The sequence below is a fragment of the Equus asinus genome, chromosome 4, assembly GCF_041296235.1.
Source record: "Equus asinus isolate D_3611 breed Donkey chromosome 4, EquAss-T2T_v2, whole genome shotgun sequence".
NCBI lineage: Eukaryota > Metazoa > Chordata > Mammalia > Perissodactyla > Equidae > Equus > Equus asinus.
In genome coordinates this window covers 94,649,615-94,665,126 of record NC_091793.1, presented here as the reverse complement: position 1 = coordinate 94,665,126, position 15,512 = coordinate 94,649,615, and the positions used below count along the sequence as shown (strand labels likewise).

At 40.0% G+C, this 15,512-nt stretch overlaps 2 protein-coding genes across 10 annotated transcripts in view; one reads left to right on the top strand and one right to left on the bottom strand.

Moving 5' to 3' along the window:
- Positions 1–4,384, bottom strand: part of ARL6IP6 (ARF like GTPase 6 interacting protein 6) — a 35,642-nt gene extending 31,258 nt beyond the window's left edge. Inside the window, exons 1-2 of the mRNA XM_014831173.3 lie at positions 3,433–4,384; positions 1,840–1,893 (exon numbers count right to left, since the gene is read on the bottom strand). Of these exons, the coding sequence (XP_014686659.1) occupies positions 1,840–1,893; positions 3,433–3,832 (454 nt within the window). The 5' untranslated portion in view covers positions 3,833–4,384. The remainder of the gene's footprint in view (positions 1–1,839; positions 1,894–3,432) is intronic.
- Positions 4,385–4,560: 176 nt separating this feature from the next.
- Positions 4,561–15,512, top strand: part of PRPF40A (pre-mRNA processing factor 40 homolog A) — a 54,131-nt gene continuing 43,179 nt past the window's right edge. For 4 of the 9 annotated variants that reach the window (XM_044768903.2, XM_014831172.3, XM_014831171.3 and 1 more), the window contains exons 1-2: positions 4,561–5,099; positions 6,350–6,481. In XM_044768903.2, coding sequence (XP_044624838.2) covers positions 4,824–5,099; positions 6,350–6,481 — 408 coding nt within the window. In that variant the 5' untranslated portion in view covers positions 4,561–4,823. Of the gene's footprint in view, positions 5,226–6,349; positions 6,482–15,512 lie in introns of all 9 variants that reach the window. The other 5 variants (XM_044768902.2, XM_044768901.2, XM_044768900.2 and 2 more) reach the window with 3 other exon arrangements.

Sequence of the window (15,512 nt, the reverse complement as noted above, 5' to 3'; positions counted from 1 at the left end):
ACAATAATTATCATGCCAAAAAACAAAAAGTAATATATAAGACAGTCAAACATTACATTTAGCTATGAGGTTCCTAGTAAACAAGGCAAAATAAATACAATGAAACACAACAAAATCATTACCACTGATAAAAGGCTGCATTCCTCTTTTTCTGTATATAATGGATGACTTCAACAGCAGTTTTTATTAAAGACTCTGGATTGTTTCTTCATGTGAAAACTTTTATATTAATTGTAAAAAGGTAAGGACATAATTTCAGAGCAATCTTTCTTGATATTTAAGTTAATCAAATCAGGGCTGAGTTGGAGGCAAGTCAAGGTTTGAGAGAACAACTAACAGGCCTGTCTTTTCAACCGTCAGCCTTTTTAACCAGAGGCTGGGAGTCAATTCAAAACATTATTTGGGAAAGAGATTTACTTGTATTTTTCTCCCAAACAGGAGAGAATACCAGCTTAGAACAGTGAAGGGCAAGTGTTACCTCAGTCACCTCAACCTTATAACAGTTTAATCATCTCAATCACTGATTCTCTGAAATAGATTTTGAAGAATCTTATTCTCTTGCTAGAGAAGAGTATTCTCTATCACATGTTATAATGTATATTTGCTATAAACATAACTATGCTTACTTTAAAATTAATCCTCAGGAAACTGAATTCGTCCATTAGGTGATGTTGAATATATTCTCCATTTGACCAGGGGAACACTGGATCAAAATAAGGATCTTTGTTTTGCCATACTAATGTTTACAGTGTTTTTTTGCCATAAAGACACAGTAGTTTCTCCTAACTCCTGAGATTGTTCCTGAATCTTGAAAGTGAATTCACGTCACGAGCAAAGACTTAACGATCTTCCCATTTGCTGTTAGTGTAGTAAGTATCTACGAAGCACACCTAAAAGCAATACCAAACTATTTACCTGGCAGTGGAAAAGAAAGCAGGGCAATGACAAAGCCCTGTTATATTCCTTTTGATATTGAACAAGCCATTCCTGCAGATGACAGATGCCACTCACTCTTTTCATAAATGTGAAATCTTGCCAACTTTTAAATAGCAAGTTAGAATTCATGCCTTGTTCATAAGACTGTTTCCACGGCATTAAGAGTTGACAGATCAACAAATGCAATGAAAAACTTCATAATCTTGGCTGTCTTTTAGAGATGAAACAGTATAACTACATACACTGATAGAATGAGTAACTAAAAAGTATATGTTTTCTCGTGCAAGAAGTTGATAAGAGCGTAGACAAGTTTTCAAGGGATATCTAGCAAACTAATTTGTCTGCGATTTGAAGATAAAGGTTTCCCGTTGTGCAAAATCAGTTAGACTAAACTTTGTATCATCATGACGGCATTAGCCTTGAAGAGGTAGAATGTGTAGTTTAGCTAAGACTGGGGGAAGGGTGACACGCCGGATAGGATCTCAAACTTTTTTCCCCCAATTTAGAAGGATCAATCAAATAAATTATAGCAAACAGAAGTAAAAAATGCCGGACAGGTAAAGTTCTGAACTGTTCAAATCATTTTAGCAGAGAGAAATAAATAAGATAAATAACCCTTGAATTTTTTACTAGAAACTTATAAACTATAGCATTTTACAGGCATTCTATAGAAGTCTGACTTTTTCCTAGTCATCAGTATACCCACCCACACCTGCCATACATAAATAAAACAAAATCTAATAAAATTTACCAAGCACAGATATAAATGAAAAAGATCCAGACAGAATCAAATACACAAGGGAATATACTAAGTATTATATCCAAAATTTTGTAGAGTTTAAACATGATTTGGAAAAAAAAAAGTGAGCTCAAAACCAAATCCAGTGACAATTAAATCCATACCTAAAAGCCCAGTGTCTACATCAGCTTCTTTCTTCAAATTCTCAGCATGCAATTCTGTAAATACAAACAGGTGCTTGGGTAAAAAAGATGATTTTATAATTTGAAGAGTAGCTAAAAGGCTGGGAAAACATTGTAGAGTTGTACAAAGTGCTGTGGAGTCAGCAGCAACTGGGTTCAAATTCTAATTCCACTTACTAGCTATGTGACCTTCACTAAGTAAACAAGCTGTCTATATGAGTCAACTGCCATATATATAAAATGACAATTTTTTCCCCTAAGGTTGTTGTGTGAAGGCATTTTCTGTAATGCAAATTACAGGACATACTAGGTTTTGAGTTCAATTCCTTTCTTCATTCTCCAAAATAAGCAGGAATCCATGTCTTCTGCAATGGATTGCCACTTAACAGGTTTGGTGACTTTATGATACAAGGTAATCTGTCAGAGCAAAAGAGAACCTACCTACAAGACAAAACGCTCTCAGAGTTGCAGTGAAAAAAAAGGGGAGGGAACTGACAGAGAGGAATGAAACACTGGCACCCAAATATTTAACAGTGACAATTTACGACCAATGCCATTTTATGAAGAGGTAAACTTGCACATTAACTTGGCAATCTGACTCCTGTATGAAAAGCAGCATGGTAAGCTGTTAAAAGCCTTCTGCAGCCCACTAAGAGCTTGGAAGCAATGAGGAAAAATAAAAACTGGAGTTAAACAGATTTAATTCTATTTAGTGAGGTGAAAGTAATACTTGAGTGGCAATGTTTTGGAGGCTCTTCATACAACAAACTAAGGTAGTTCTTTTCGTTTGAATTTTTTTTCAATAATTTGGCCAAGGTCACACACGAGTGAGAAATGAGATTTAAACTCAGATCTGATTCTTTCTATTGTAATATAAAATATTCAACCATATAATACTTCCGTATAAACTTTGGACAGCCTTTCAAGGCACATCTCTTTTAATTCCAATCTAGCTGATGTTTGAACCTCAGACACAGGAATATAAAACTATTAATCAGAGAAAGAACAGAGTGTGGCTCCTGCACTAGAGCTTTACCACTACACTAGGTTGCAAACCCCATACAAAACAGAGAGGCGCTAAATATTTTATCTATAAAAGTTGAAATTTGGGCTGTGAGATGGAACTCTTTGTCCTCCAGGAATTCTGTGAATGTACAGAGGAATCAGAGGATAGCACATCTTTAACCATTTGTGGATTAAAATCTTTGAACATGTATAGCCTATTTTAATTGAACACACACTTTTCACCCTCTCCTTTTAATGATGTTTTTTCTGCATTTTGCCAATATTTCACCCCAAGTGTTCGCTGACACTGATACTGTTTCTTTAGGAGTACCCATTTAATCAAGACCCTTTCTTAAAAGAGGTCTTCTGATGATGGACCAGGGCCTTGGACCTTTAATACGAGAGAAGACAAAAGGGCAAGAACAAATAAAGGTGCAGATGAAGACTCGTAGGTGAAAGCGGCTACCATCTTGCCGGCCTTTGACGGGGAGGGGGGTGATGAAGGCACGAGCCACGTCCAGGCTCAACTTTACTAACCTATTCAGACTTTCATGGCCGTAGCTACAGTACCTTTCACGACCAGGTAGGCGATGGCCAGGAGGAAGGCGAGGAGGATGGCGAACAGCAGCGAACACAGAATCGAGAGGACCTGAACCGGCCACCGCCGAGCCCGGGCCCGGCCGCCTGCCTCCGCTGAGAAGATGCCATTGCGCTTATCGGGCAGGACCGGAGACCCGTCCCCGTCCCGAGGGAGCAGCGAGCCCTTTCTGGGCTCCGACGACGCCCCAGCCGAGAACTCCGCCCGCAGGTCGCGGGCCACTTGGTCACATCCCTCCTCCTCGTCGACCTCACCCTCTCCCCAACCGCCCCCGTGAGTGAAGGCGGGAAATGCCGGCCGAGCGAGCGGGACAGGGGTGCCCAGCCGGCGGCGCAGGGGAACCGAGCACCTCCCGCTCTCCGAGAACGACATGGCGGGAAAGACGGCCGGGCCCGCGGAGGTCGAGCGTCTCCCACCTGCCCCGCCCCGCGCCCGCTGCAGCCAATCAGCGGCCGGGGCCCCCCACGGCCTCCACCAACCGGCCCTGGCGCGCAGGGGTGCGCAGGGATGCGCGCTGGGGCGGAGAAGGTGCCCTGGGGTCCGAAGGGAGACTGGGCGACCCTGGACCAGGGCACAACCCTCGGGCAGTAGGAGGGAGTGGGGGCAGGAAAGGGAGCAGGGAGAGGCGAGCCGAGGCCAAAGGTAGCCGAGTCTCCTCTCCCTTCAGTGCTTCGTCCTGGCCAAAGACCTCCGCCACCGCCGCGTCACCTCCAAGCAAGCGCGCGCCCCAGCCGCCCCAAAGCCGCATCTTCCCGACGCCCGGTCCTAGTGCCTGCCCCTGCACCTGTGATTCACATTCCCCAACCTATTGCTTTCTCCCTTCTTCCCCGCTACGCTCGCACTCTTCTCCAGCTTCCTTCCTTAACGGCAGTTCACCCCCTGCTGCTCTCGCCTCGCCTTAACTGCCTACCCTCTCTCCCCTTCGCCTCGTCCTCCCCACCCCTACCACAACTTCCTCCACGCTGCTCGACACGCCTCCTGCCCCCTCCACCCCGGCGCGCGCTCTCCAGCTGGTGCGTACGGAGCCTAACAGCCCCTCCTCTCGCCCTCCCCGCCCCCTCCCCTCCGCCTTGAGCACCGCACGCGCGCATCCGGCCCCCGCCACCACTAACGCTAGAAGCTGCTTACCCAGCCCCGCCCCGCCCTACCCTACCCCTGGCGGCCTCAGGTTTGTGGGGCGTACGTAGCTCGGGCGGGGGGGTGAAGGTGGCAGGCCCCCACGGCCCCACCCCCTACGGGGTGAGGCGGTCTAAGCTCGGGAAGCTGGGACACGGCTGTCTTCCCTTCCCCGGGGGAAGTTGGTGGAGTTTTCCCGGCAGAGGACACGGCGCAGAAACTTCCTCCGTCCCCCTCCCCCCCCTCCATGCAGGCGACGCCGAGCGAGGCTGAGGCTGGCGGCGAATCGCCGCAGAGCTGCGAGTCGGCAGCGCCCTCTGATTGGACAGCGGGGAAGCCTGTCAGTTTATTGGCCCCGTTGGTCCCGCCCCGTAGCGCAGGGCAGCCTTTAACCTTTGGCCCCAGCGGGCGCCAGCCACTCAGATCGCTTCTTGTTGGTATGTGTAGCGGCAGTGGCCGCCGGCGGAGCAGTCTGAGCCCGACGATGAGGCCGGGAACGGGAGCCGAGCGTGGAGGCCTCATGGTGAGTGAAATGGAGAGCCATCCTCCCTCGCAGGGTCCCGGGGACGGGGAGCGGAGACTGTCCGGCTCAAGCCTCTGCTCCAGCTCTTGGGTCTCTGCTGACGGCTTCCTGAGGAGACGGCCCTCGGTAAGGGATCGGTGGGGCAGGGGGAAAGCGGCACAATGAAAAACGGAGTCAGAGAGACAGGAAGCTTTCTCCAAAAGGAGAAGAAGATAAGAGTGAACGAAGGAAGAGCTCGAGATGGTGGGATATGTTCCGAGGGAGAGAAATGGAGGGCGGGGATGCACAAAGGGAAGGATGTGGAACCCTGGAAGTTCCCGGCTGGCTTGGCCTAGACCGATGCGCGGTGTAGGTGCTGAGCCCTTGGGCGGGGTGAACGTCTTGGAGATGTAGGCCCGATTTAACTGGGAGGGGGAGGCGGAGGCTCGATTCTGCAGACTTTAAAAGAGGCTGCCAGAATTTCTCTTCACCAATAGTAGTGGTATTTGCAGGGGGGCGGACAGCCGGGAGAATTGGCAGGAGATAATACCTGGTTTTAAGACCTGGAACAATGGACACAGTAGTAAAGAAAGTAGTTTTCTTATAAAAGCGCATTAAAATGGATGAATTAGGTTGTTTGCATTTGGTGTCTTTGAATGACAGACTTCACTCTTTGGGAAAAAAAAAACTGTGGCAGAAATAATTTTACCTGTGTTAGCGATTCTATGAGGACGTTATATGTTGGTTTGTTAGGAGTGAAGTGTCCCTGGGTGCCCGTACGGTTTGTGTTTTATAATACCAACCCTCGTCTGACTTGATTTGGTAAATTAAGTGTTAAAGCTTAAAAAAAGTTTAGAAATAAGTTTAATAATGCGTATCGTTATGAAATAATAGCTAGCTAGCTCTCTTTATGTCTGTGTGAAATAGGAAAAAGTTGCGGTTTTCACCGTAACAGTTTTTAAATTGGCTTTCACGTACATTTCCTCCGAGCTTTGCAAGCCAGTGTGCTTTTTAAAAAAAAAAGCTATCATCTAGCTGTCCACTAATGCTTCTAGTTTTTTCTTTGTTGTTCTGTAATTTGGTCAGTTGCAAGCCCATTCTAATTACTGGTGTAGTGCAGTTTATTTAAGACGAGAAAGTATAAGCTAACCCAATAGTTTGAATCACACAGCCTAATGTTAGGACACTGCATGTAACTGATTTACTGAAATCAGATTTTTGAGAAGCGTTTATTGTTACTTGCTAATTTTTAAATTGTCCCTGTTTTTCAGATGGGGCACCCTGGCATGCATTATGCCCCAATGGGAATGCACCCTATGGGTCAGAGAGCAAATATGCCTCCTGTACCTCATGGAATGATGCCGCAAATGATGCCCCCTATGGGAGGGCCTCCAATGGGACAAGTAAGAATGTTTTCATTGTATTTTGTGTTTGTTTGTTTGTTTATTTTTGCTTGTGGTATTATTGTGTCAAGATTTCAAAATCTGTGTCAATATTTGCAGCTGTTTAAGGATTAGTTTATGCCAAAATAATGTTTTCAAGTAAGTCAAATGTTGAATCATGATGCTAACCAAAATTTGAATGTAATGAAAAGCCTTCTGTATAAAAGATTTACTTTCTACCACAAAAAAACAAAGAGTTTTTTTTTTTCTTTAAGTAGTGGTGTACATCTAGGCTTTTTAGTTTCATGACATTTTTCCCCAGGTATGTCAATTGAAGTTAGTGTCCTAAGAGTAAATATCTGATAGGCCAACATAATTTGTGTCAGTGGACCATGTAAATGGATAGAATTCGAAAATAGCAATTGTTTAGGCCTTTGGCTTAGAATGAATTTTATTCCTGAGATAGCTTCCTCGTGTGTGTGTGTGTGTGTGTGGTGGGGGTGGAGGTGGGGAGGTTCTATTCTAATTTGATTCTTCATAGGACAGTGCCAAATAGGTAGTTCATTTTCCACTTACACTATTTTGCTTGTTTTTTTAAATGCTTATTGCTTTTGCACTCCTGCTTTTGAGCTGTCCTTACCTTCTCCAGCACAAATTGTAAACACATTTTGTGGGAGTGATTTGCATCAAAAGGTTTCAGTGCTGACTCAGTGAATTCAGTATAACTGAGTTCCTGGAGAAGCATCCAAGAAAGGTAACAGGTTCACTTACCGTGAGTAATTTTATATCCCCTGTTAGGGTCTATAATAAAAATATTCTTTGGTGGCTGGGTTCTTTCCATTTGAGTATCTCAATAAATCTTCAAAAATTTAGGCTAACAAAATATTTTGGAAAGCCAGTCAATTAGGTATGATCTTTCTGCTAATTAATACTGTTTACTTTGATAATTGTTTAAACCTTGATCGTTTAAGTTATTGGTGAAATTGTAGTGGAGAAAGGAGCTTGCTCTGTGTCTCTCTCTTTTTACTTAACCTTAAGAGTGGAAGGGCTTAATGTCAAGTGATTTTCTTCTTTGGAATATAGCCCTTAATTTTGTGTAAAAACCATTATTCGAAGGCACTGGGCCCAAAAGATTCTGCCTGTAGGAGTTCTTTAAATAAAAGAACCATTTATTCTGTTACTCTAGAGTGACAGCAAGTTTTACAACTCCCTAGGTGATAGAGAAACAACTTTGATTCCTCTTCTGTTTCTTTCCATCTCTAAGCAGCAAGGAGCTCTTCTTGTTTTCTTAGTAGAGCTGCTCTAACTAGATAATGAGCTTTAAAAATATTTATTCTTTAAATGCTCTGGTTCTTATTTAAAATTAGTTTCTTTCCACAGAAAGATAAAATAAAACAATTTGCTACTGCCAGATGCTTCTCTCTTTTCTGGGGCCTTCTGTTTCCATTGGGCCAATCAAGGTAAGTTTTGCAAGGGATTGACCTGCTTACCCTTGCTGTAATGGTGCTATTGCACTACCAAAACCAAGATACCAGCTAGTCATTTCTAGTAAAATGCAGATTTCATTTTTTTTTTGTAAGTACTTTCATGTATCTCCTTGACATAAGCCGGTCACAATTTGCTTTATGGCCCTTTCTCTTTAACTGTATCAGTGACCATCTTTCTAGTAAGGTTACTTGCTACCTGGTATACATCCATTCAGATACTCAGAATTTTATCTTGTGGTTTTATTCTGCTTCTTTTCCTAGGCCAGTATATGCCATGTGCCTTTAAGTGTACCTGACTTTTAGATGTTTAGAAGTCTGTCTCTCCCTTTTGGCTCCTGTTAGGATAATAAACGAATGTCTTGGGAGTTCAGCTATGGGGGTCCCAAGAGAATCCTCATTGTTTTTCCTTAAAATTAGATTATTCCTTTTTTCCCCTGTCAACATCCAGCTAACAAATAGGAGGCCTAAACTTGGTAAAACTAATTCTTGTTTTAGCTTTGATAACAGACTGGGAGGGGATGGATAATTTGAATACTCAAGTAATCCAGAAATCTAATTTAAAGTCCTGTAAACAACTACCTTAAAAATAAAAGTAGATGATTGGTAAAATTTATCCTTTTTCTGCATCGTTTCTTCTGTCTACCCACTCTCAAGAAGTGTTAGTGAGCAGTAAGTGGTCAGAAGATAATGAGTAGAAGCAGGGTGCCTATATATAGTTCACTGCAGTGACGCAAAGTTGGTAGGATTCTACCATCCAATTTTAAAAAGTTAAAACTTCTTTTGACTTTGGGACTGAAAGTTAATGGAACCTTCATGTATGGTGCCTAGTTCACATTAAAATCTCATTCTGAGACCCAACTGAGGACTAAAATCGGTGGGTGTCTTACTTGCTAAATGATTGTGGTTTTTGGAGTGTTACTGAACGTGATGAAATTCTAAAACTTGTTGGTAAAATAATAAGCAAGCTGGACAGAAGAACAATCTACTGAAGCCAGAGTTCATGATTTTTCAAATACAGCAAGTTATTTAGATTAAAGAAGTAGTGTGTTTGTTTTTATTTTATTTTTAGTTAATGAGATAACCTAGAATGTCCTTTTTAGAATTCAGGCTGAATCTATTGGTAGTAATAAATATTTGGAAATTATCAAATGGAGCTTAATTTTTTTTCGTGTTTATTTCAATTATCCGTTAGGTTGAATTTGCCTCTTTCTTAGTGTATAGTAACTTCATCTGGGAAAGTTGTGCTTCTACTGTTACAGAATTATAGGATCTTAGAGCTGGAAGAGACCTTAAAAGATGTTAAAACTTTAAATAATATGTGAGTTAAGTAATGGTTTATCACTGGTTAAAAACTGTGTTAATAAAGTAATTTTCCTGCTTGATCGCAATACTCAAGAATTTCTAGTAGAGATTTGCATTAAGATACAATTACGTGTGAGGCCTCTTCTTCCTCCATATCTGTAGTGAGTAATGTTTTGCCATTAAAATGTTTTCACGTCTTATTCTTTTGTTATCCTTTCTGCACAAAGGACTTGCAAGTCCTGCTGTCTTTATCACAGATGATTTTGCCTTTACTTAAGCCCAAGAGAGTCCTCCTAGCTTGCTCTTTTTTCTTTTTTTTTTTATCAGTTTTTCTCTTCTTTTAATGAGAAGAGTGGAGTAAAAGACTTAAGGTCCCTTTCAGCTCTAACAGCCTATGATTCAATTCAGCTCATTTTTTAAGAAGAGTAGGTGATGTGGTATGAGATTTTATGGGTTGATATGGAGATATAGAAAAAGAAAATTCTTGTAGTAATGCCTCCCTAATTCTAATTATTCAGTACTTTTTTTTCTTTGTTCAATAAACTGATAAATGAGTAATTGCTATTTAAAAGGAGTTTAATGTTCTTGTTCTTATATTGAGTAAGGCAGGCTTAAAGTGACATTTTATTTCTATTCCTGCTGCTGTCTGAGCCCAAGTCGTCACACTCCCATGCCTAGGATACTCTTAACAACTTTTGAGCTGGTTTTCTTGCTTCAAGCTTGCCCCTCCCAAAATTCTCATAGGTTTCAGCATTCTATCTCTTTGCCCAAGAACCTCCAGTGTTTTTCTGTGCCTATGGCATAATGTCTAAATTCCACAGCATAACTTTGAAGGATTTCCCATAGCAAAATTCAAAGCACAATTCTGAGCTGCATGTCTTCACATTCCCTAATTTGAAGACAGGGTGGTCTTTTCATGGTATCTTGAGTGATTGTATTAGTTCATGACCCAGCTTATGCTGTTCTTGCCTTCCTGCCCCCAGCTCACTACCGCCTTGAACTTTCCTTTGCTTACCTAAGTTCTACTGTTTCAAGTTCTGCCCTCTCCAGGAAGTCCTCAGCAATAACTTTGCCCAGCATACACCTTCCCTTCAAATTATTAAAATAAAATCCTGTGTAACCTGCCCATGACTCTTACCATTTCACTTATTTTGGCACTTACTGACTTGTTTTGTTTTATGGTTTATTTGCTTTGTCTTCCCAACATGTAATAGATTGTAAGCTCTTAGAGGGCAGGGGCTATATTCTGTACTTTTAAAGAAGTCTTTAGGTGCTGAGCACAGTTCTTGGCACATCGTGGGTGCTCAGTAAAATACTTGTTGAATGAATGAAAGAAACACAGATATTCTTCCCTGTAATAAAGGCAGGAAGTCAGTCGATGCTACATGTGACTGTTTTCAGAGATTACTTGTGACTTTACGTTGTTACTACTTACATTTGTTTTTAGTGTCTGCCTCTTTACTGTTGCTTTTTCATTTGACACAAATGGAAGATAAGTAAGATGAATAAGTAATTTTTATTTTGTGAATAAAACAAATACTATTTTCCATTTATTTTAAATATTTTCCCTAGGGAAAATCATGATTTGGAATATAGATCTTCCAGAGAAATCCAGAGTGTTGGTATCTTAGATTTATCTGACTGATTTGACAAATTGATTGGTTGCTATTGCTTTTGAATACCCTTTCAGGTATTTACAGAATCCATCCCATTGTAGTGGACATTGGGCAATGACAAAAACAGACTTTTTTTTACGTTATCTGCACATAATTATTGAATCTAGGTAATTTTCTGTATTCATTTACATTACCCAGGCAAGAACTTTTTTAAAAATAGATTGACTCAGACCTAATATGTTTGAATAACTTTTGGGCTGTGTATATAGTTAAATTTTGATTGGTTTTACTAATGATACTGTAAGTTTATTTTCATATCTGAAGATAGCATCATCTTTTCAAAACTCATCTGTTCAAAAACTTTAGCTAGAGTGGTGCTTTTAAGTATGAGTAGTATTTGGAGAGATCTAAGACAACCATGTAAGTTTGGAGGAATGAACTGTACTTCTCCCCCCGCTCCCCTTTGACATTCACAGGGCAGAATATTTATAAAGATTCTGAGAAGTCTTGCAGAAGCCTTTTAAAACTGTTTTTACTCAGTGTTTCTTGGTTTTGTTTGACCACCTTTCCCAGTCTCCCTTACCCACTGCTATCTGTTTATTTTTGCTTTGTCTAGCACATTGCATGGAATAACATTGCACAGAATTAGCATTTTGTGAGAAATGCTGGATTGGGTCCCCTTATCGATTTAGTCTGCTCTTTAGGGGAAAGAGAACATTGAAATGATTTAGTACACACAGGTTAAGCTGTTTTTGTTTTTTGTTTTGTTTTGTTTTGTTTTTTTTGAGGAAGATTAGCCCTGAGCTAACTGCTGCCAATCCTCCTCTTTTTGCTGAGGAAGACTGGCCCTGAGCTAACATCCGTGCCCATCTTCCTCTACTTTATATGTGGGACACCTGCCACAGCATGGCTTGCCAAGCAGTGCCATGTCTGCACCTGGGATCTGAACCGGTGAACCCTGGGCCACCGAAGCCGAATGTGCGCACTTAACCATTGTGCCACCGGGCCGGCCCTATAACCTGTTGATTTTTAATTAGGTTTTTTAGAAATGTTGATGACGTGACTTCCAGTCATCATGAGTGGTATATCAGTAGATAGTAAAGAATTGGTACCTATGTATGTGCCATAGCTCTGTACTATAGTTTCCTATAGTTTCTAGTTTATTTTTTACATAAATAAATAACAAGTCTAAGTTGTGAAGGTTTATAAGTAAGGGTGAGTAGATTACTGTCTCCTGTAGAAGTTATTGTTAGTCCTTCATTTTTATATCTTTTTTCCATACCTTCATATTTCTTTTAGTCAGTAGACATTTAAGTCTCTTTGCTTTGGTGTGAGTGTAAAAATGGATGATGTATACACCCTGCACTCAAGGAACTTGGAGGCATTCCTCAAATGCTTGGCTAAACTGTTTTGTCATCTTCCAACTGCTCGTGTCATGATACTTCTAGACATTGGAAAATTTAGTGGAGATGAATCTTTTATGTTTGTTTTCTTTCTCTCTCTAGTCAAATAATCATACATTTCTCTTGTTTATTAAAAAAAAAGCTAGTTGTAGTTATCGGTTATTGAAGATGTGATATTTTGCATGATGGACTTGAAAGAAAATCTTGTAACTGCTTTTTCCTTGGTGCACTGCACTCAAAATGGAAATCTAGGTCTTCAAATCTGAGTGATGCTGTTAGCCATGTCTCTTAAAGAACTAAACATGCCAGCAAGTAGGATTGTTCTGAGTTGAAATATAGTTTGTTTTATCTTAGACTTTGAAATTTATTTTTTAATTGAGGTCACAGTGGCTTATAACAGTGTGTAAATTTCAGGTCTACATCATTATATTTCATACATTGGCTTCTGTATAGACTACATCATGTTCGTTTCCATCCATCACCATACGTATGTGACCCGTTGTTCACTTTTGCCCTCCTTCTACCCCCTTCCCTTCTGGTAACTACCAGTCTGTTCTCGTTATCTATGTGTTTGTTTATCTTACACATATGAGTGAAATCATACAATATTTGTCTTTCTCTGTCTGACTTATATTTGCTTAGTGTAATACCCTCAAGGTCAGATCCATCCATGTTGTTGCAAATGGCAGTTTCACCTTTTTTATGGTTGAGTAGTATTCTAGTATGTGTGTGTACAGCACATATTCTTTATCCATTCATCTGATGGACACTTAGGTTGTTTCCAAGTCTTGGCTATTGGGTGCATGTATCTTTTTGAACTACTGTTTTTGTGATCTTTGGATAAATACCCAGAAGTGGAATAGCTGAATCATATGGTAGTTCTATTTTTTTATTTTTTGAGGAATCTCCATACTATTTTCCATAGTGGCTGCACCACTTTGCATTCCTACCAGCAGTGTATGCGGGTTCCCTTTTCTCCATATCCTCTCCAATACTTATTTCTCAGCTTTTTAATAGTCATTCCGACAGGTGTGAGGGGATAGCTCATTGTCATTTTGATTTGCATTTCCCTAATAGTGATGTTGAACATCTTTTCATGTGCGTGTTGGCCATCTGTACATCTTTGAAAAAATGTCTGTTCATACCCTCCGCCCATTTTTTGGATAGGTGGTTCTTTGTTTTGTTGTTGAGTTGTGTGAGTTCTTTATTGATTTTTTTTTTTAAACAAAATTCTCATCTCATTTATCTTAGGCTTTTTTAATCAAAATTCTCATTATGATAGAAATGTAATTTTACTCACTAGGTCCTGATCTTCTGTTTGGGCTAAGACTTTTTAAATTACCCTTCGATAAATGAGCGTTAAGTTCCTGTTTGAAAACATGGGCTTGGTATAGTTTCTTTGGCTATCGAGAAAGTTGTTACTTCTCTGAAAGGGGATCTTTCAGTAATTTCAGGATCATTATGTATTTATGATCATGTATTTGTTAAGTATAATAGAAAATTACCCTCGTGTTCCTTTATACAGAAATGAGGACTGGTCACAAAGTTGTCTACTACGAGCATTTGAGTTTCTGCCATGACTGTGTAACTGTTCTTTGCACCAGTAATACGTACATAAATGAGACATGCTCTGTATCCTAAAGGTGCTCATAATTGAGAAGAAACTAAAAATGAAGTTTCATATAGACAAATATATAATGATTTAGGTTAGGTATAATACTTAATCTGGTTTAAAGGACTTGGGGAAGGGGAGGAAATAGTCTTGTGTCCTTCTGTACTTGTGTCCTAGAGGGCTTGTGTCCAAAAGAAGACTTAGACAACTTTTTAGAGTAAGTTTTAAAGTCTTTAATTCTGTATGACTTAATTGAGACACCACAACTTGTGTGTGTATCCCCAGTATGTCTAGAGGTTTTTAAAAATAAAATGATAGTTCATTTTCATTCAGTTCTGTTTCTGAGTTTTTGTGTCGCGTATCCATACCCAGTGGTTTTCTCTTTATATTTTCTGTACCCTCATTTAATAAGTTAGTTTCAAGTTTAGCAAGAGACAATGGGCTAAGTAACACTAAATAATTTAAACCTCTTGCCCTTTTTCACATTTTTTTTTTAAGGTTTCAGGGAATGGGATTATGGTATCTAATCTATATTAGGAAGAATTATGATTCTAGCACCATATTTGTATATAACTTTGAAAGATTAATACGCCCTATTGAATTTGATCCTCCTGACTCTGAAAAGTGAGTTGGCTAGGTAAGTGTCCAATTTTTAGATGGAAATAGTAAGGCCCAGAGAATTAAGTGAATTGTACAGTGACATTGCAGAGCCAGCAGTAAATGTGTTGGTTAATCTGTGATTGACTTCTTATTGCATGTGTTGATTCCTACTAAAGATCATGGTTTTACGGTATTTACTAGATGCCTTTAAAGAACCGAAGTGCCTACCTAACTGATAGATAGGGAATAGATGAGAGAAGGAGCAATATAAGAAGTACTTTTATTATATTATTTGAAGGAGAGTAGTGGTAATAAAACAGTTGTCATTTATTGAGCACTGTTCTAAGTGCTTTCTGTGTGTTATCCCATTTGAACCCTACAACAGTCCTATCAGATGAATACTATTTCCCCATGTTACAGGTGAGGAAATTGAGGCCCAGAGAGGTTAAGTGAATTAGCCCAAGATCACACAGCTGGTAAGTGTCCAATCAGGGATAGGAATTCTGGCAGTCTGACTCCAGAATGTACTTAATAGCCATACTAGGCTGCTTCCCTGTACGGGGATTAAGCCAGCCTCTTTAGAATCTGAATAGTGTATACTTCAGCAATTCTGAACTCTCCAGGTTGAGAGAATTTAGCAAACTAAATAGTTTTGAATACTGACAATTGACTTATTGAATGGTAAGGTTCTAGTCTATGAGGTGACAGTTTGTGCAGATATTGTCTATTTTTTATCTAAATGTTATATTAGAAAATGAGAAATGGCTTGAATTTATATATAACTCTAGCTGAAGAGGAAGTAAGGTTAAATGATTGTCCCAAAATGCAACCACTTACTTTGGGTTACTAAGGACATTCTTTAAAGAGAGGTATTTCTGTTTATTTCCAATTGAATGGATATTTAGTTATTTTCAAAGATGTAGTTTTTGCATTTATTCAAAGAATAAACTTTCCATTCATATATTTTTTCATAAGGTAAGTTAGTGGTGTAGGAGATAGTCATTTTTAAATATTGTGCTTAATTGCCTCTGT